Below are 21439 nucleotides of genomic sequence, written 5' to 3'. Positions count from 1 at the left end.
GTTTTGAACACATGATTATACATAAACATTCATTCATATGCTCTTAATATTTCTACTGTCAGTGTTCTAAATATTTGTTTTGTTTGTTGATTTTATTGCTGTTGTATTTTGTTTTTGCTAAAACATTTATTTCAGGTTTAGTTTGCCTTTATCATCATCATTAATTTAATGATCTTGTGAGCCAAGGATAAAATTAACAGTGTTGAAGTTGAAATATACAATAGTTTGTCTTTTTGTCTTTTCATGAAGTAGATGGTTTTTATATTATTTAGATACACCTACCTATAAATCTGTTTACCCTGCAGGTGTGATGAATGCAGACTCTGCTACCATTTTGGCTGTTTGGATCCTCCTTTGAAAAAGTCTCCTAAACAGACAGGCTATGGATGGATATGTCAGGAATGTGATTCTTCATCTTCCAAGGTAAGGGGAGAAGTCTATAAGAAAAGGGATTGTTTTCCTTCCGTTTGATAGCTTTCCCATGTCACACAATTAGCTTCTTTAAAGATAATTGGAATATGAAGAACCAACATTTTAACCAGTACACCTTAAGAATATATTGCTATGGTTATTTTCTTGCTCTTAAATTAAGGAAAAAACAACTCTACTAAATTATGTGAATTTTCTCTATGGAATATTTAGTTGTTTTATGTATTCTCTATTATTGTAACATATTAAATAGTGCTCCAAAAGCCCAAACAGATCACTCTCTGCTAACTTAACACACTTGCGAATGGCAGGAAAATTCCACCCTGAGTCATAATAAATTATGTTAGCTAACAGAATAACCAATTAAATAGAATTTTATAGATGTTTTATTTTAAAATATAATATATTATAATATCTTATAGAATCTATTCCTTTAAAAAAAATAGTTTTCATATCCTAAATCTTATTTCTGATATTTATTTTAGCTGAGTAGAAAGAATGAAATTTCTAATAAGGTTGTTTAATAGATTATACCCCCAAATCAATTTGAAAATTACATCTTTTTAATATTAACATTCTAAACTTACATTGTAGTAATCCGTAGTTTATTTTGTGGTTCGTTAAAGTGAGTAAGTAAATAGCCAGACTCCTAATGTTTTGACTCATTTGGCAGAAATACTGAATACATTTGAATGAAGACATTCTGGTGAACTGTAGATTAATCAAATTTTTCTTTCTCAAAAAAGATGACGAAAATTAACTGTCTGTTGTGTTATGGACATCCAGCCATTTTTCTTCAATGCTATTTAAATGATTTTTTTGGTCCTAGAGTGCATTAAAATTGATCATGTAATCAAAAACATTCTTTCATCATTAACTAAAATGATTTGCTTCAGCTTACCACAGAGGCCTTCTGCAAAAGTTTATTTATTAAAAAGTGCAAAAAGACATTTGGTTATAGAAAGAAACTAAACTTTTTTTAAATATCAGAATTTATTTACAATTATACATATTTTTTGCCGGGTGTGGTGGCTCACACCTGTAATCCCAGCACTTTGGGAGGTCGAGGGAGGTGGATCATGAGGTCAGGAGTTCGAGACCAGCCTAGCCAACATGGTGAAACCCCGTCTCTACTAAAGATACAAAAAATTAGCCAGACATGGTGGCGAGTGCCTGTAATCCCAGCTACTTGGGAGGCTGAGGCAGGAGAATCACTTGAACCCGGGAGGCAGAGGTTGCAGTGAACCGAGATCGTGCCATTGCATGCCAACCTGGGCAACAGGGCGAGACTCCATCTCAAAAAAAAAAATTATAAATATTTGTATGAGGATTATTAAAATATAATATTTGCATATATTTTATTTGACAATCAAGCATTGTATAAAATTGTAAACTATGTAGTAGCAAGAATTATTTTCCAGGCATTTTATTAAGGCCTGGATTTAAGAGAGAACATATTTAATTTTAAAGATTTTATTGCATAGTTCAAGAATGTATTCCCAAAATTTTATTTAAATGTAAAAATAATGAAACACTATGGAGTTTAAATAGTTGTCTTATGAGTCTCTTTAATAAGTTTTTTAAAGTGCATTTTTTGTTTGGGATTTTCTCCTACCCCCAGCAAACAAGTTAGGAAAGCAATTTTTGAAATAGGATTTCCCACCTTTTTTAAATATACCTTTTTGCATATATTCTTTTGAGAAGGCTCAATAATACTATAAATATGTAGTATTGTGTTAAATGTTAAGTTATACAGTAATGTTGTTAATGAACATTGAAAAGGCAAGGGGGCATATTTTAGATTTGTCTGAAATATTGCATACGTTTTGTACATGCCATAGGTGCCAGTAGCCATTGGATAAGGTTTTAGTTTTGTTTTCTTCTCTACCACAGAATGGGTCTTTGGACTCTGAGTGGAAATGCATTAGGAAGCCACATTGTTAGAAAACTTGCTTTATATTTGCTGTACTCTGTTTGACCTGTGGTTGAATACCAATATAAACAACTAACATTTTCAAAATTTTATAAAATATGGTTTCTAATATTAGAATGTCACAGCAGTTTACTGTAAGGAATGAAACAACAGTGAAATGGATTTGTATTTTCGTTATACTTATATGACTATTAATATACTACTATTTTCCAATGAAAAATGAAATTTAATTAATATTTAAGCTGAAACTTACGGAGACTTAATTGATTCCCTTGAATATTTGTGCTGCATCAGTGGTTTTTCTTACTTTGGAAGACTTCCATTCATGACCAGTGGGTAGTAAATTTCTGTTTGCATTTTCTTCTGAAAGATGTTTGCTAGTATTACAGCCTAAGAAGAAAGCATTGATAGATAATGTCATGCTTTATAATTCAGTGAATGCTGCAGAAGCATTTACATTCGGAAGCTGTATATTATTAACATCCAAGTCAAGAAAATTAGTGACATCTTAGGGCTTAAAAGAAACCCAGAATGAAAGTTCATATGCTTTGCTTTATCCTTTACTCTCCTACATTTGCTTAGGTGGAATATTATTTGCTAGGTAGCACTGGGTATATTTGCCATGTTCATATGTTTTAATGAAATGAAAAGCTAAAAGAGAAATACTTATTGCCATAAGAAAGGAAGTAATCAATTGCAAATAAATTTAGATGGTAAAATGTCTCCAACTTCTTTCTCTGCGGTAGTCATGTTGTTAAGTACAAAAAGTCTTCACTTTTATTTGAAATTTTGACTGCTTATTTGTTTTGCCTAGAAGTTTAGATAATACAAAGCAAGGGTGTATAGTTGAATATTTGCTGGAAAAATGAATTGCACTTTAACATTTTGTCTAAATTCTGTGGACCAGGGGAAACTCTAAAATATTGCTATTTATACTGTCAGCAGCTATTTATATATTACTTTGTCTTTCAAGTAACAAGTTTTTGATATGGGGTTGTATGAGGGCAAAAATTTCTATCTTTACCCCTGCCTATTACTTTTATAGAAATTCTGTAAGAGTCTAATAAGATTCATCATATCTGAATTCATAATTTTTTGTTTTAGCACATGAAAGCTGAAATACACCTAAATATTTCGTTTTAATAATATTGATTTAATAACAATTTACCTAAAAGTAGAAGAATGACTATTTATTCTACCCATACCCATGAAGTATAGCATAAGACTTTCTCTGTCTCATCAACTCTTCAGAAACCTAAGTAGTCATTTTGAGTTTCATAAAAAATAGCCAGTTACATGGACACAAACATATCCACATGTATTTACATACATGGAGGCACAAATATACACACATACAAATACACGGAGACACATACACTTGTACACAAAACATACCTTCTCCCATAGGCTATGCTTCAAAGCCATTGACTAAGACAGCAGCCACCCAGACAGTGCACTATGCTTATATTCAGTGGAGCTAGTTCATTGCTACCTGTCACCCTGCATTAGGGCTTTTTTTTCTTGCTCTTTACTGTGTTGTGAAACTCCTATTGTTAATAAATGCCACATGCCTGGAAAAGAAATGTATTTTCTTCTTTCTTAACCTCAACTTTTCTATTATTTTTCCCTCATTTCTTCTTCCATCCATTCACCCAAGTCACATATCTGGAATCATCCTCAAGCCTTCCCCATCCTTATCTCACATAGCAAATCACTTCCTGAGTCCTATAAAAGTTTTCTTCTTTAAATATTTCTCCAGTCTGCTCTTTGCTCCTTTTTTCCACTACTACTGTCTTGATTTAGTGCCTCACTTCTTCTCATTCTGTTATGGTTCTTCCTGTTTTAGAAGCTATCTGAATAGGTATGCCAGACTTATCCCCTTTTTAACCATTCTGCTTACTAGAGGCCTCTAAATGAAGTGTTTGCACCACAGTAGATATACAAAATGACTCATTAAATTAACTTAATTCTATATAACATCTTTTTTTATTTTCATGTCTGAGTCTATTTTCATGATTTAAATATGGTAGTATTGTAGAACAGGTACATAAAACTTCACACATACATATTTATGTTGAGGTGCATACTTAAAATGTTTTTTCTATTGATATGCATCATCAAAAATAGCTTTCTAAAAATGTAGTTATCATACCTCTGCTTGAAATCTGTCAGTGTTTTTTCATTCTTCTTCATATCCAACATAAAATCAGCCAGATCAGGAAATTAACATTGGTATATTATTACTGTCTGATCTTCATATTTCATTCAGGTTTGGCTATTAATCCCAGTAAGGTCATTTATAGCAAAAGGATTCAGTATAGAATCACAGGTTACATTTAGTTTTCATATTTCTTTTGTCTTGAATCTGGACAGTTCCTTAGTCTTTCCTTAACTTTCATTAGCCTGTGACTTTTGAAAATTACAGAGCAGTTATTTTGTAGAATGTATTTCACTGTGCATTTTTCAAATATTTTCTTGTGGTTTAGATTCATTATGCATCTTTGATAAGAATACCACAGATGTGACGCTGTGTGCGTTCTACACAAAATTTTGATTTGAATTATAGATAATGATGTTATATCTTAGGAGTTGTCTGCCAGTTTTCTCATTAATTAGTGATTTCTGCGGAAGAACCTTGAGACTATGTAAAAATATGCTATTCCTCATCAAACCTTCATTTTCTGTTTTATTCAGTGGGGTTATATTGAATGTTATTATTTATTTTTATTTTCAAATTACTACAAATTTGGCTAATGAAAGCCCCTTCAAGCTGCCTTCTATATCCTTTTGACATGATTCCACCAATCTTCAAGTACTTTCTTGCTGAAGGTCTTCCAGGCATACTGTCTCTATCTCCATTCCTGGAATCAGCTGTTTCTCCAAGGAGCCCAGGTTCCTTTTAGTGGAAAATGATATTTAGAAACCAAGATCTGGTGTGGTCATTGTTACTGGGATATTGCTTTTCCTGGTTCTTCTCAGTAGAAAAAGCCAAGGACTAGATGTAGGTATACATATTCATACACAGCCACACTTACATCTATATTTTTGTTTTCATAGACATTGAAAACTAATTTTCTTCCTTTTCATCTTTGTAAATAACTCTCTGACAGAAAACTGGCTCCCATTTTCCTTAATATATACTCTTGTATCATTACTCTCCTGATATGAAACCAATCTCTTATCACCCTGTACTCCTACCCACATGGATACCTACTTTGCTTGTTATCTGATAACTTTTAAACTGAATTGGTCAGGAAGAGGAGAGAAGGGATGAGGACTGACATTTGTATTTTTTACAAGTTCCACAGGTGATTTTATGAGATTTTTATGAGCAGTTAGGAATAAGAACTACGGTTACACCTAGTTTTTAAAAACTTCAGTTTTTACAAAGTTTTGAAGCTAAAAATTAACTTTGGAATTTTAAAACGAATACACAATGTGTATAACCCAAGTCAAATGTCAACAAATCAACATTTTAATATTATATTGTATATTGCCATATAAGATATAAAGTAGACTTAGTATTGTAATTTAAAAAATAGGACATAGTTCATGCTTCAGTCTTTTCCAGGTATTCTTGATAAAGATCTCAACAACTTGTATCTGCTGAAACACTTAAAATGGCGATAACTTGTCTTAATATGGTTAAATGAACATGTGTAAATATTTCTTTTAAAAGTGCTTCCTCCAGGTCATATGTATTCACAGACGCCACTGAAGATTTAAATATCCGTCATGTACTTTACCGTGACTATGTCAGTTACTATTGTAGCTTTTCATCTTTATTTAAAGCTATGTTTTGTGAGAAGCCATGGAGTATACATGACAGGTCATTAATCTGACTACTACAAGATGAGCTGTCTTAGCTTGGAGACTTCTATTTGGTTCACTCTTATTTGATCTTTCTAGTATGCTACATTTTTTGAGTAGTAATAATTTGTTAATTCATATGCATAGGAATTCCATCCAAGTCCTTATGGGAGATTTTCTAGAACTACAAATGCGTGACAGACTAGCTAAGGCAAGTGATATTTCTCAATAATCATTTGTATTAAAAATCTTTAAGTAGAGGACATACGATATTTTTAATTTTGGTTTTATTTTTTATCTTTTCTGCATTGAAATAAATTCTATAACTATGTCAAAACAACATGCATAAATATATATTTTCAAGTAAAACAGTCATTGAGAATTTTGTCTCTTTAAGAACGGAACAATCTCTTCAGGAGTATCTTGCCACAATACATTAAACAAGCACATTTAATTGAACTTGTTAATATTGGAAATTGAATGTCTGAATTTTATGCATTGAGAAGATTTATGAAAAATATAAAATTAAAATGAATTATCCTTTAAAGTTCTTTAAAATTTGAAGCATATAACTGACACATAAAAAAGGGACTTTTAAATATTTTAACTATTCATTTGACCTCTGAGATTTTATCTGACATTAGATTGAATTTTAAGTTTCTGGATTTTACATGGCTGACAGAGACGTCATTTTTAGGTAAGATGTATATCACTCAGCTGTCTAAATTCAGTACTCTTCTAGCGTTTGTGGGACAAGCTTACAAAAGCTTACAAAAATGTGCTTCATGGAGCTTTACTGAGTTTTGGTTTGCCTTTTTACTAATACAGATACGTAAAAAGTCTGGAAAAAAAGTTGTTTCTATTGTGTCCTTTATTAGAATTAAATAGAACAAATCTGCGGTGTTTTGTAGACTTACTAAAAGTCTGAGAATTAAAACTGTGGTATGTGGTTATCCTCAAAGATGGTTTTAGTTTTGTATTAAACTTTAGATTTCCTCTTTCCTGGTGGGTGGGATAAAGCCCACAGATTTCCAGTTGATCCTCTACTGTAGAACAAGGTCCTCAACTAAGTTCAGGCAGTTGCTAATTGCTTCTAGCATGTTCCTTGGCAAGTGAAATTGTTTGTATAAATGTCTTTTAATCCCTTAGTTTCTAATTGAGTGCTGTACTTTGAGACTATTAATAATTATTTGCTTAACAATCCCACTAATTATAGTTGGTACTTCGCTTTAAAAAAAAAAGTAGAGTGTTTTATTGTTCATACTGAACATTTATGTCCTGAATTGAACTTATTAGTCATCATTATTGCCTGGTCAAGTAGGTGGTTTTATTAATACTTTATTGTCCTAGATGTGTTTTCTGAAACCTATTTCTAGATAATGTTTTTATCAAGTAATCATTTTCAGTAAAACATAAATTGTTCACTAGTCATTCTTAATAGTATTAATAGAATTGGAATCAGTATTGATCTGTTTAGTTCTATAACCTAAGGTAGTTTTCATGGGAATCATATAATATATATTAAACATATATACTTCAGTAAATTATTCCTTAAGAATCATTTTGAAAATATGATTTATTAAGATAAGTTTGTCAGTGTTTATGATACACATATTTTGATATATTTAAATATCAAATTCACAGAGAAAGGAAAATGGTTAGAACATCTAAAAATAGACCATCTTTCTCTATATTAATAATTTACAAAATTGAAAAACTAAGCCACTTTCTAAATTACGCTTACTACAAACTTGAAAAACTAAGCCATTTTCTAAGTGGCATGTGGCCTGATGCATTTACATAGCATGCTGTGGAATACCATATGTGATGAGAAACTAAATCATAACTGAGATAATTAATCAAAGTACAGTAGGGTGCCATACATATAAATGTCTTTTAAAAGACGCAAACCTCATACTGTCCTTTAGTTTAAAATTTTTTTGTGTGTTTTTATTTTTTGTTATTTCATTATTTCAGCTACTAAAATGCTGAGAGTTAAGATAAAGGACATTTTATTACGGCTTTACAAAAGTTAATAAAAGTATTTTTACCTTATTAACCCAGCATTTGAAATATTAAAATTAGGTTATATAATCAACCAATATATCATAGATCATACTGTTATAAAATTCCGAAGTGGTGGGGAATATATTAATTATGTAAATTTTTATTCCAGTTTTTATTTGTAGTGTGAGTATGAGAGACATGTTCATTGTGAAAAGATAGTCCTAGTGGAATTAAACTAGTCTGTTCTCACAATTGTGAAAATATCGCCTAAATAATAGAAAAGGCTTAAATCCTGGCTTCAAAAAAACAAAGTGAGATTGCATGCATTGTAGATGTAGATATAGTGAGAGTAATTTGGTTCCTCTAATTTATTAAACATTTTAATTAGTTCATAATTTTATAAAATTATCTGTTAAAAAATGTTGTTTCCAACCTACATATTGTGGTTTAAGAAGTGCTCTTTTGCTTGTGACTAAGAGACTTCTTCAAGAAAACTTTCAAATCTATGCCAAGAAAATTCAAAGAATGAACTCTGGTAGTTAATGGAATTGAGTTCTTTGAAATCAAATATAGTTAAGCATTCTAATTTTGATTTTCTGATGGAATCTTTCCTAGGTGTGATAAGAAGTTGTAAATTAGAGGTTAGAAACATAAAGTGCATCATGCCACGTTATTTGCCTTTTAATACATTCATTTTTGATGTTTCTGAAATTAGATTGTGTATCTATAAGCAGTTTTTATCTTGAAGTGATAATAGTTATTTTTCCCAAAAAATTGCCATTAAATTGGTGGAGTTCTTATAATTGGATGTGTCGTATAGTAGGAAGATAGAGTAATTTAAATTATATAGAAAGTTAAGTATGCAATTTGGTGTAGATGAAAGTGTTTTTCTGAGCTTTGAAAAGAAACAAACTGGGCTCAAGTCTTAACTATTTATAGTACTTGTGAACTTCAGCAAGTTGTTTCACCTAAGCTTTAGGTTGCTCATTTGTAGAAGGTTGAATGGCAATACTGGGAAGCATAGAGGTGCTCAGTAAGTGACAAGCATTTTAGGCACAGAGAGAAAAGTTCAAAATTAGTGATAATATTCTGATTTTCAAATGTTAAGAAATGTTTTTTAAAAGTAACCTGAAGAGTAATTTTCTGTTTCATTTTCTGCCTTCACACACATCAAATGAAAATCTTTCCTGTCTCAGAGTTTCACACTAAACAGAGGAAGGTCATGTCTAACTTTTTCATGCAGAAAAAAGTCCATTTGTTATAATTTCTTGGTAGCAATGAAAGCTATCTTTATAATTAATGTATTTTTAAACCATGGCATTCATGGCTCTCTAAATTTTTTAAAGTATATGCTATCCTATCAGATTTTCTAAATGTACTATATAGTTGGTACTTTTAATATTGATGGTAATTCATATTTCACTTTAAATATAGAATTATGGTCCTCTGTGAATCATGCAGTAATATATTTATTTTATAAGTAGAGAGAATGATATTTAGAAAGAAAAGGTTTGTTTTGTTTAGGCCATATTTAAGCCACTGACTCTGCCTGTTATGAATAATAGGAAAAGATCTAACTCATATGGAAACTTGTTTTTTACTGAAGACATATTTTAGTAACAAGTGAAGAAATATCCAAGAAATTTTTCTTAGACTATAAAGGCATATTTTTCTTTGTCAAGGTCATTAAAACTGTAAACTTGAAACTGAAATGAAAATACAAAGTAAATAAAATGTAAATGTAACAAACCACTGAAGACAGTTGTAAGACAATTTATAAGACACTTTGTCAAGGTGTATGCAGTTTCTGATAACAAAAGTTTCATCAGCCCTAAAGAATGACTTTTTAACAGGTAAATATCAGCAACACACCCTTTTTATTATATACATGTGGAATCTTTTAAGGATGGATATGTTGGAAAATCTGGGCCAGCACTTTCACGTTCCTTGTCGAGTCTGGAAGTTAAGGTTTTTAACTTTTAGAGCATACTGTATAAACACATATAGAATTTCAGAGCATGATTATGTGCCATCAATATGCCTTACAGCATTTATGCAAAAGAAAACCTTACGCTTAAGTAAGGAAATGTGTACTAATTCTCCGATGCTACTAATTCTTTTCTTTTAGAAAGGGAGACTTTCAGTACAGTAGCCTCCCCCCACTGCCTACTTAATTGCAGGGGATATGTTCCAAGACCCCTAGAAGATGCCTTAAACCAGTTATTTTTTCCTAGTCATGTCTTTTCAGTGAAAGGAAATATCTTATGGCTTCTCTTTGGCATATCAAAATTGTTAACATCACTACTCTTGCACTTCCGGGTTGTTACTAAGTAAAATAAGGGTTACTTGAACACAAGCCCTGCAATACTGTGATGGTCGATCTAGTCACTGAGACAGCTGAGTGACTAACGAGCAGGTAGCACATACAGTGTGGACATATTCTGGGCAAAGGGATGATTCATGTCCCAAGTGGGAACAAGTGGGACAACATGAGATCTCATCATGCTGTTCAGAATGGTATGCAATTTAAAACTTCCAAACTGTTTATTTCTGGAATTTTTTTTTTTCTATAAGTTCTGGGGTACATGTCCCGAACGTGCAGGTTTGTTCCATAGGTATACATGTGCCATGGTGGTTTGCTGCACCTGTCAACCCGTCAGGCATTTTAAGCCCTGCATGCATTAGGTATTTGTCTTAATGCACTTCCTCCCCTTGCCCCACCCCCCGACAGGCCTGGGTGTGTGTTGCTTCTCTCCCTGTGTCCATGTGTTCTCATTGTTCCACTCTCACTTATGAGTGAGAACATGGGGTGTTTGGTTTTCTGTTTCTGTGTTAGTTTGCTGAGAATGATGGCTTCCAGCTTCATCCATGTCCCTGCAAAGGACATGAACTCATTCTTTTTTATGGCTGCATAGTATTCCATGGCATTTCTGGATTTTTTTATTTAATATTTCCAGATCACAGTTTACCATGGGTAACTGAAACCTGGGAAAGCAAAACTACAGTTAAGGGGAGATTACTGATTGTACTTTATATACATATGTGTGTGTGTGTGTGTGTGTGTGTGTCAAAGGGTAGTGATTCATACATATAAATTCTTCAGAACCCTATCTTTATGCCCTACAATTATTTCCCTTTCTACCTCCTGCTGTCCTGATTCCCAGTAGAGGGAACCATTAATGATATACTTCCTTAATCATAGCATGTGTTTCTTTATTTGTTTCCCTTCATGTTACTTTAAAAATTGAATTATCTCTTTCTGGGAATATCAGATATGCTGTTGTTAACACGTTTTTCATTGGCAAAATGCCATTAACAAATAAGGCAAATTATAAGAGTATGGTCCACATTGTCCTTCCACTGCCCTATAGTTCCAGCTTAGTCCAGTCCTGCTGTATATTAAATTAGTAGTAGCTTCAGGAGTGTTTTCTTGGTCACCAATAAAACATATTCCCGTTCTGTTTTCCAAGTTCTGAAATTGCCCAGCTGCATGTCCAGGAACTTCTCTGAGCTGTAAATTCAGTTTGTCAAAATCAAGAATCTTCCTCTATTATTCTGTGTCATGTTTCATCTGCCTTGTTGGTAATTTCCTCCTTTTAAAAATACTTCTTTCTTGCCTTCAGTGAACTTCTTCTCTCCTGCGTTCCCCTTTTCTTAGCGGACCATTTCTTTGGTTTTTTTGATAGGCTTCTCTAGGTTGGTTTCACAGTCTTTTTTTCTCGCTGCAGTTGACAGCATCTATACCCGAAGCTCAATACCACACCCATTTTGCAACAGGAAATCTTGGGATTTAGGATTTAAGTGATCCATCTACTTTCTCTGAGTTAATGTCCCTCAAGAGAGACCTTTTGCCTTTTAAAATATCCTTTTGTCTAGTAATTAAGACAATATAGCAGTAAATTTACATATAGGGTTTAATTGGCCATTTCCTCTTATAGTCTCCTTTTACTAAGTAGTTTAAATGACATTTACTTAAGTAGGCGAATGTGTATTAATTTGATCTTCAAATTAAATATTATTCTGAAAATATGATTAAATATGCTATAATTAAAGTGTTGGACTCTTGAATTTTGATTAACTTTAAAGCTAGAAAGTTGGCTGGGCGCGGTGGCTCAAGCCTGTATTCCCCGTGCTTTGGGAGGCTGAGACAGGCGGATCATGAGGTCAGGAGTTCGAGACCAGCCTAGTCAATATGGTGAAACCCCATCTCTATTAAAAATACAAAAATTAGCTGGGTGCAGTGGTGCACACCTTTAGTCCCACCTACTCGGGAGGCTGAGACAGGAGAATCACTTGAACCCAGGAGGCAGAGGCTGCAGTGAGCCGAGATCACACCACTATACTCCAGCCTGGGTGAATCGCTTGAACCCAGGAGGCGGAAGTTGCAGTGAGCCGAGATCATGCCACTACACTCCACCCTGGGTGACAGAGCGAGACTCCATCTCAAAAACAAAAAATCTAGAAAGTAATAATTCAAAATAGGAATTTTGTTTAATATAGTAAAATTGATATCCTGTATATAAAATATTGCTTTTAAAAAATACATGCCTCTCACTGTTTTTCTCCTTACTTTTTCCTTTTCTTTTTTCTAACTCCACTTTTCTGAAGAAAGTTGGTATCAGGAAAAAAAAATACACTTTGGGGTTTTAAAAATATTGTAAAGGTAGTAAATGGTCATTGTTGAATATTGGAAAAAAATTTTAAACATAAAGAAGAAAAGTATTTTAAATTATCTGCAATTTAGCACCTAAAGATACTACATTTCTGCTCATGTTTTGGTAGTATGTCCTACTACAACCTACTTTAAAAAAAATTGCAGTTATATCATACTTTCTGTTATATAATGGTATTTTAAAAAATATAATTGTATGTATGGCAGTTTACCATGTTGTTAAATACTCTTACATAATCTATTTTTAAGTGCTGTACAATTTTTTATACAAATATACTTTCAATGTAATGACTAGATCAAACAATATAAACATTTTTAAAATAAGAAAGTATCATACTAATAATAATAATATGTTAACATTTTGTTGAGCACCACTATGTGCCTGGCATTATCTAAGCATTTAAAATGTATAATTCTATTTAATCCTCACCACAACCTTTAAGGTGGTTATTGGTTTTTTTATCTCCTTTCTGCAGATGAAAGAAAGAAATGAGATTCAGAGAAGTTAAGGATTACACAGCTAATAAGTGATGTAACAGTGATTCAAGCCCAGATCTCCCTGACTCTAGAGCCTGTGTTTTAGAAACTATATTTTATATATTAAAATAGGTATTTTCTATTTCTTATTGTAAGAGATTCTCAAATTAGATTTTGTCCTAAAGCCATTTTAGATTTTCATCATGTAAAACTCAGATAATTTTTCTATTATAAATAAACATGACTTCTAATCGGAAAGGGAAAAATATTATTAAGTGGGATCTGCTTTTGTCTTTCTAATGGATAGGGGAATAAAACACAAAGATATTTTAAAACAAATAAGTTGATTAAAGATGGTGCTATGGTATGGTGTGGGAAGATGAATGTGGAAGATGAGATAACTCCTCAGGGCCCTTTCTTCATGAAATTTAATTAAATAAGATCTGTGTTAGGGGAGGTACCATTTGACAATATGGATGATTTATGTAGACACAGCAGAAACTAATCTATTGAACTTGGAGGGAGGTAAAGGAAAGGGATCTAAAGGTGATTTTTTTTATTAGACACTAAGCACTGTATTTTAGCTGAGTCAAATCTTAGTTTTTAATGTTTGTCATGAGTTGTGAAGTTTGAAAACCTGTACTGTGAAAAGTAACTACAGCCAGCCACACTCAATCCCTTTGCAAAGATAGTTTAAGAATATTCTCATTTGTGTAGTGTCAGCTATTATACTTTGTGTACACTGGCAGTTTTTATATGTTTTTATCCTAGTATCAGCATTCTTTTGCAGTACACGTTTCTCGTTTTCAAAAGAATACTTGCTTGTAAGTGTATTAAGTATAAATACAATTCAGTTTACACTCATTTGTGTTAATTCTTTTGCTGACAATTCTTTTGTTAATTCTTTTGATTATTAAACAAGGAGTACAAAATTATTACCTCACCTATAAAAGGTTTAGAAATGGTTCCCGCCTCATTGACAGATAAAGGTCTGTATGTAACTGTTTTTATTCTACTATATTTCCACCTGTGACCTAGCTCTGCCACCTCTTTTTGTGATTTCAGACTTTTACAAGTTGTTTTAGGTTTAATATATTGTTCTCTTTTTTTCCTCTGGACTATATTCATATGTTAAATCTAATCTTTGGTCACCTAAGATACAACCTATTTTAATATTTTCTCTGAAGGTTTCTTAAAGGTTTATGTTGTAGTGTTATACCTTCCTGGAAGTTAAGTCGGTTGTTAAATGTACCTTCAATAATGGCTGCAAATGATTATGTGCTTCACTGGTTTGAAAACTCTTTAAAGTGTGCTTATAGAGGTTAACATTTTAAAAATCACTTTGAGAAGTTCAAGCTGTATCAAAGCACTTTTGTCAGCAATGTGTTCACTTTCGTGTTCTTCAGGGCTGGACCATTCTCTCAATTTTTAAAGACCAATAGTATTCTTTATATTCTGTTTCTAAAATCAGAGTTCAAAATTTAGATGATTAGTTATTTGTAAATCATTTTTCCAAAGCACAGATGTATTGGTAGCTTAATGCAGGTAATGAGTATAAGGTATTTCAGCATCATTTCTTTATTTTAATGCAGCAATTTCAACAACCAACAGCAAATCATCTTAATGACTCAATTTAAAATTTATCCTAGTATCCAGTCATTTGCTTAATTATTAATTTTTACCACTTAAAACAATTTTCAGAGTGTGAATGAAGTGCATATTTTTAGGATACATTATTTACTCTTTTATAAGCAGGCTAAGTGCTATAAAGGATAGATATTTCTTTACCTTTCCTTGTGAACAGTGTTAAAGCTTTAACCTGTTTACAGCATAAAGACTCTATTAAGTACAATCTCAATCTTTATTTTTTAGTATTCTCAAATCTACTACATATGAATCTAATTTTTGCAGTGAAATAAACTTTCTTTCTTCGTTATTTAGCTGTTTCAAAATCCCTAACTTTTCTCTTCCTGTCTACTCCTTCCTTTCTCCTTCACATTTCCAAGCAGTATTTGGAAACATGACAATATATTTGTCAAGTATGTTTATGTTCCTTTATCAATAAAAAGCTTCCCTAAGATAGCAGTGTCCCTAATAGGGTAAAATACAGTTAGCTGTATTTTTTTTAACCTCCTCATAGCAATAGGATGAAAAAAAAAAAAAAAAGCTACAGTCGGAATTTGACATCATTAAACAAAAACTCTTCAAATTAAACAGTATAAAAAGAGACAAAAAAGTGGTTTTATTTGCTCTTCATATTAAATGCCTTAAGGATTCTCAAGTGAGTTATTTTTAATAGACTAATCTTCCATTTTTCTTGTGATTTAAGTAAATTTTGCTCTTGATTCCAAGACAAGGTACAAACAGAAATGAGCTCGATTCCTTCTATCCCAGTGCCTTTAAACATGCTCTGTTGGAGCTTCCTTTTTCCCCCAGTTACTCTCAGACAAATCTTACAGCTTTTCCAGTTACCTTTAGGTATTAATAGTCTTTTTTTTAAACATCAAAGTCCAGTCCAGTTTAATGTCAAAGCTTCAATTCTCAAGCAGCTCAGACCTCCTTTAAACTGGGAAACCTGTAGTTTGGAGGTGGGGCATTCTAGATTTTGATTCTTGCCCCTCTTTTTTTTTTTTTTTGACTCATTGCTAGAGCTTTTCTATGTACAGGTGTCTTGATGTGAGAGATGCCTTCTGTGGGTTACTTGTGACTTCCTTTTCAGAACTTACGTTCCTTTTATCTCTTTTTTGATGAGCATTATCCCCATCCCACCAACGCTGTCCTCTTTGGCTAGATTCCTTTCTAGAGTCTTGCTCTTTAACGGGCCCACATTTTGTCCTAGGGGAAACACACAACCCCTTGCCTTAACAAGCTCAGAAAGAACAGCCATTCCCACTGCAGCCATGCATCTTTGCTTTGCTACTACAGACAGACAGGCATGTATCATCACCTAGTCCTTGTCCTCCAAACTCCCAGGGGACAAACTCTGAGTAATTTTTAGAAAATTCCTCTTCTGAGAGGGACTTCCTTTAAAATACCTCTTCTAAAGAAATCCTTACTCTCGAGTTTCACCTTTCCTCATTCTTCAGACTTCTCCTTTAATGAGTTACCATATCAAATTTTGTGTAAGACTGTGAAGAAAATATTTTCTGAAGTATTTTATCAGTGCATATCTTTAAAAATGAATATCTTAGACCATTTATGAGAGATTGAGAGAGAAAATTTCAGTCACCCATGAGTCCTAAATCAAATATCCTATCACCATGACTTAAATCATGATTTTTTTTTTTTCATAATTATCACTTCTTTCACTTCTTCAAACACTTTATACCAGTTCCTGAACTCCTCTCAAGACCTCCAGGCCACCATTTACTCTCCTCCACCTTTTTAAAGTTGTAACTTGGCATTTTAATGTGCACTTTTTAAAACCATTAGAGTCCTCCATTGTAACTTCCCAACTTCTCTAGATCCACTGTGTTGGTTTATCTCAACTGTTTCTTTTTTGGCCAGAAATAACATGAAATTTATGGACTTGAGTTCACTACAAATTCATGCCTTCTAATTTAAACCAGACCTCATTGCTATCTTTTGTGAGCTCCTTATCAGATTTCTTATAGCAATTATTTCAAATCTTTGACACATACATCAAGTCTTCAGTTTTATTCCCAGCACACTTAGTTTTTCAAGATGATCTTGTCTCTTATTTTCACTGAGGAAAGGGGGGTGATATTTTTATCTTTCTCCTCTCATCCTTAAAAAAAAGACTTTGTTACTTTCCCTACTTCATTCTATTTCCTGTCTCAGAAAATAAAAGTGCCCCTACCTCCTCTGTTCTTTATTCCAAACATCTGCTTTCTCTTCAGTACTTGTTTCTGTTCTCATTAAGCCATTCTACACACTTTTTCCCAGTCACTCTTTTGGAAAGATCACTTTTCAAATTTCCAGGTCAGAAAATCCAAGAAAAAAGTAAGGCGCTTTCCATTGTCTATACTATAGGATAGACATCAGGGTTTTATCCCTGACATTCAAGGCCATATATAATCTAGTCTCATGCTAGTATTTTAGATGTAAATCAGTCTCTCTCTCTCTCCCCCCGCCCCCACTGCCTTCCTCCCATTCTCCTTCCATCTCTCCCATTCTCCCTCCTCTCTCCCCCTCTCTTTCTCTCTCCCTCCTTCTTTCTCACTACTCTTTTGCAAAAAGCCTCATATATCATCAGGTTTTTTTTCTCTTCTTAATTAAATGTCCAGTTTAAATTCTAGTTTTCTAGTTTCCCTACAATCCTTAGGCCTAGATTCAATTTCTTTTGCACTTTTTTTGCTAGACTGCTCATTTGACATTTGGTAGATGTTTTTTGTCCTGCTATTGATCTTTTTATATCTGGGTTATTTTTACCAGCTAGATTACGAATTCTCTTACAACAGAGGATATTTCTGTCATACTTTCTTAAAGCAAGGAGCCTGGATGTTGCATATTTTTTTCTAAGATAGATTTAAGATTGTTCCTGGTAGTTCTCCACTGCTAGCCTATTTTCTATTAGTTGTTACTGAAATTATTTTTAAAACTTTTATTTTGCCAAATGGCAGTAGAGGGGGTGCAGGTTCTAGTTTTTGCCTTAGAGGCCCAAAGCTGTTTATTGAAACAACAAATGATGTTTGGAACATAAATTTCTGGCAGCCATGACCCAAATATGCAAAAAAGACCAAGAAGATACCTGTTCAGCAAGTTTAAAATCATATTCTTTCTTAGATTATTTTCTTATCTAGTTCACTCAGCATTTCTGTTAACATTTAATAGTACCTGTTAACAGATTTCTTTGGAATAGACCCAGTTTTAAATTAAAAGGAAAGTAAGTTGTCTCCTTCAGAATAAAGAACACTGGCATTGTCTAAGGGTATAAAACTAATCCAAATGAAAATGCCTATTTTGTGTGTGTATATTTCTTTTTTTTTTTTTTTTGCCTTTACATAAAATTTAAGAGACAGTAAACCTTTTATTTACCAAGATATTTTCTTTCTCTTGATGGACCTACCAATATATTAGCAATAGGAGTCTCATTTTTATTGGATAAAAATCCGTATAGTATTCAGAAGGTGTGCCACATACTTCACTAGGTGCTTCAGATGTAGTAAGATGAGACATAAATCTTGCCCTTAAAAAACTTAGATTCTAGTAGGATAGATAAAGCATGTATGCATTTAATTATGATATCAAATTTAAAGTGTAAATGCCATTAAGAAGTATAGGTAAGGTACTGTGGGAATTTTGAGAGTAGGAAGATTGCTTTCAGCACCAAGCAAAAAGAGATTGGCAAAAAATACGACATTTCAATAGAATTATAAAGGCTAGTAGGATTTGACAGAAGTATTAATTAGGATATGCTAAGTTATGCAGCAAAAAAAAGAATCTCAAAGTTTTAGTCGATTAATATAAGTTGATTTCTCATTCATGTAACATATCAGTACAGGTTGACAGAGCAGCTCTGCTCATTATAGTCACTTGGGGACCCAAGCTGATGGAGGTTGTATTTCAACATATGTGGTCCACAGCATAGTAGCAGGAAATACCGCAAATGTCACACTGGCTTTTAAAATCATATCTGGAATTTGATACATATCACTCCAGGCCACATTCCTCAGATGACACAGTCAAACCTAACTTTAAGAAGCCAGTAAGTGTAATGCTACCACCATATGCTACCATACTTCCAAGGCCTTTCTGGGATTCATTCCAGGATTCAAGGAAATCCTTGGAGAGAAAGAGAATGTATCTACAGTTTATATGGGGGAAACTGCATAATAGTGTGAAATGTGGTAATTGTAGTAGTAATAGCTGCTAATATGTTCTCTTGATTTTTTTTCTCTTTGCTTTTTTTAAAATAGCCTTTTGGTGGTATTTTTGATTTTTTTTTGTTTCTTTTTGAGCAGTTTTAGGTTTATAGAAAAATGGAGTTAAAACTACAGATTTCCCATATGCCCCCTCATCCCTTCCTCCTTCCCCTAGTTTCCTCTGTTACCATCTTGCATTCATGTGGTACATTTGTTAAAAATTGATGAGCCGGTGTTGATACATTATTATTAACTAAAGTTTGTAGTTTACATTATAACTTATTTTTTGTGTGGTACATTCTGTGGGTTTTGACAGTTGTAATAATGACACATGTCCACCATTACAGTGTCATACAGAATAGTTCACTGCCCTAAAGATCTCCTGTGCTCTGCCTATTCACCACTCCCTCTCTACCATCAAACCACTGGCAACCACAGATCCTTTCGCTGTCTCCATAGTTTTGCCTTTTCTGAATGTCATATAGTATGTAGCCTGTTCAATTTGGCTTCTTTCTCTAAGCAATACGCATTTAGGGGTTTGTCATGTCTTTTCATGGCTTGAGAGCTTTTTTTTTAATCACTGAGTAATGTTCTATGTATGGATATGCTCCTATTAAAGGTAAGAGAGAGTACGTGTAAAATTTGTTTGTTTTGTACACAACAGTCTTGTTTGTTTCCAAGTTTTGGCAGTTATGAATAAAGCTACTATAAACATTCAGGTACAAGTTTTTAAGTGGGCACCAGTCAACTTAGTCAGGAAATACCAAGGAGTTCCATTATGGGATCATATGGTAAGAGTGTGTTTGGCTGCCAAACTGTCTTCCAAAATGGCAGTACCATTTTGCATTTCATCCCACAACAAATGAGAGTTGTTGTTCCATATCTTTGCCAGCATTGGTGCTGTCAGTGTTTTAGATTTTAGCCATTCTAACATGTGGGAAGTAGTTTTCATTTGCAGTTTCATAAGGACATGTAGTGTTGAGCATCTTTTCATATGCTTATTTGCCACATATATATCTTTTATGAGATATCTATTCAGATCTTTTGCCTGTTTTTTAAATTGGGTTGTAAAATTATTGTTTAATTTTAAAGAGTTATTTGCATATTTTGAATGCCAGTCCTTTGTCAGATATGCGTTTTGCAAATATTTTCTCCAATTTGCAAAATATTATCACTGTTTTTTGCAGAGTAGAAGTTTTTAATGTTAATGAAGTCCAGCTTAATTTTTTTCTCTTATGGATTATATTTTTGGTATTGTATCATCAAATTTGTGGTCACCTAGATTTTCTACTATGTTATCTTCTGGGAGTTTTATAGTTTTGCATTTTACATTTATGTCTGTGATTCATTGTGAGTTAATTTTTGTGAAAGATGTTAGACCTGTGCCTATGTTCTCTCTCTCTCTGTCTCTCTCATTCTTTCTTTTTGACATTTGGAGGTCCATATGGTCCAGCACTATTTGTTAATATTCAAAAGCCAATTGGTTTCTTATGTTACAGCAGTGGACTATTGGAAATTTTTCTTGTTGGGTTAAAAATTTTTTATTGTGTATATTTAAGGTATACAACATGGTGTTCTGGGATACATATATATGGTAAAAGGTTACTATAGTTCAAGTTAGCATATCCATCATGTCACATAATTACCATTTTTTTGGGAGGGAAGGTTTTGGCAAGAATAGCTAAAATCTACACATTTTGCATGAATTCCAAATACAGTACAATTGCATACCTGTAGCCCTCATGTTGTATATTTTATCTCTAGACCTTTTTCATTTTATGTATCTGCTGCTTTACATCCTCTGACCTCTACTTGCCCATTTTCTTCCCACTGATAACCAGGGTTTTGTTCTGTCTGTATAATTGAGATTTTTTTTTTTTTTAGATTCCACGTAAAAGTGAGACCATTTCATATTTTTCTTTTTGTGCTTGGCTTGTTTCACTTAGTCTTGTGTCCTCCAGGTCCACCCATGTTGTGGCAGATGGCAAGATCTCATTTCTTTTTTAGGGATAAATAACATCCCATTTATATACCACAATTTCTTTACCCATTTGTCTGTTAATGGGCAGTTAGGTTGTTTTTGTATCTTGGCTATTGTGAATAATGCTGCAGTGAACACGAGAGTGCAAGTATCTTTATGAGGTGGTGATTTCATTTCCTTTGAGTATATTCCAAGAAGAGGGATTCTGGGTCATATGGTCGTTCTATTTTTAATTTATTTAGAAACGTTTATAGTGTTTTTTTATAATGGTGTAATGGTAATACCAACTTACATTCCTACTAACA

General features: G+C 33.0%; 1 protein-coding gene across 11 annotated transcripts in view; it reads left to right on the top strand.

Annotated features, from left to right (window-relative positions):
• The window catches only part of PHF14 (PHD finger protein 14), a 198449-nt gene that overhangs the window by 140758 nt on the left and 36252 nt on the right, over positions 1–21439 (top strand). For 9 of the 11 annotated variants that reach the window (XR_010126939.1, XR_010126938.1, XM_054494329.2 and 6 more), the window contains one exon: positions 306–423. Coding sequence is in view for 9 of the 11 variants with exons in the window: in XM_054494329.2 (XP_054350304.1) it covers positions 306–423 (118 nt within the window). In the remaining 2 variants the exon portion in view is untranslated. Of the gene's footprint in view, positions 1–305; positions 424–6319; positions 15778–21439 lie in introns of those variants that run through there. The other 2 variants (XM_063667523.1, XM_063667525.1) reach the window with 2 other exon arrangements.

This window comes from Pongo pygmaeus, chromosome 6 (genome assembly GCF_028885625.2).
Source record: "Pongo pygmaeus isolate AG05252 chromosome 6, NHGRI_mPonPyg2-v2.0_pri, whole genome shotgun sequence".
In the NCBI taxonomy this organism is placed as follows: domain Eukaryota; kingdom Metazoa; phylum Chordata; class Mammalia; order Primates; family Hominidae; genus Pongo; species Pongo pygmaeus.
This window is presented reverse-complemented; position numbering and strand designations above follow the sequence as displayed.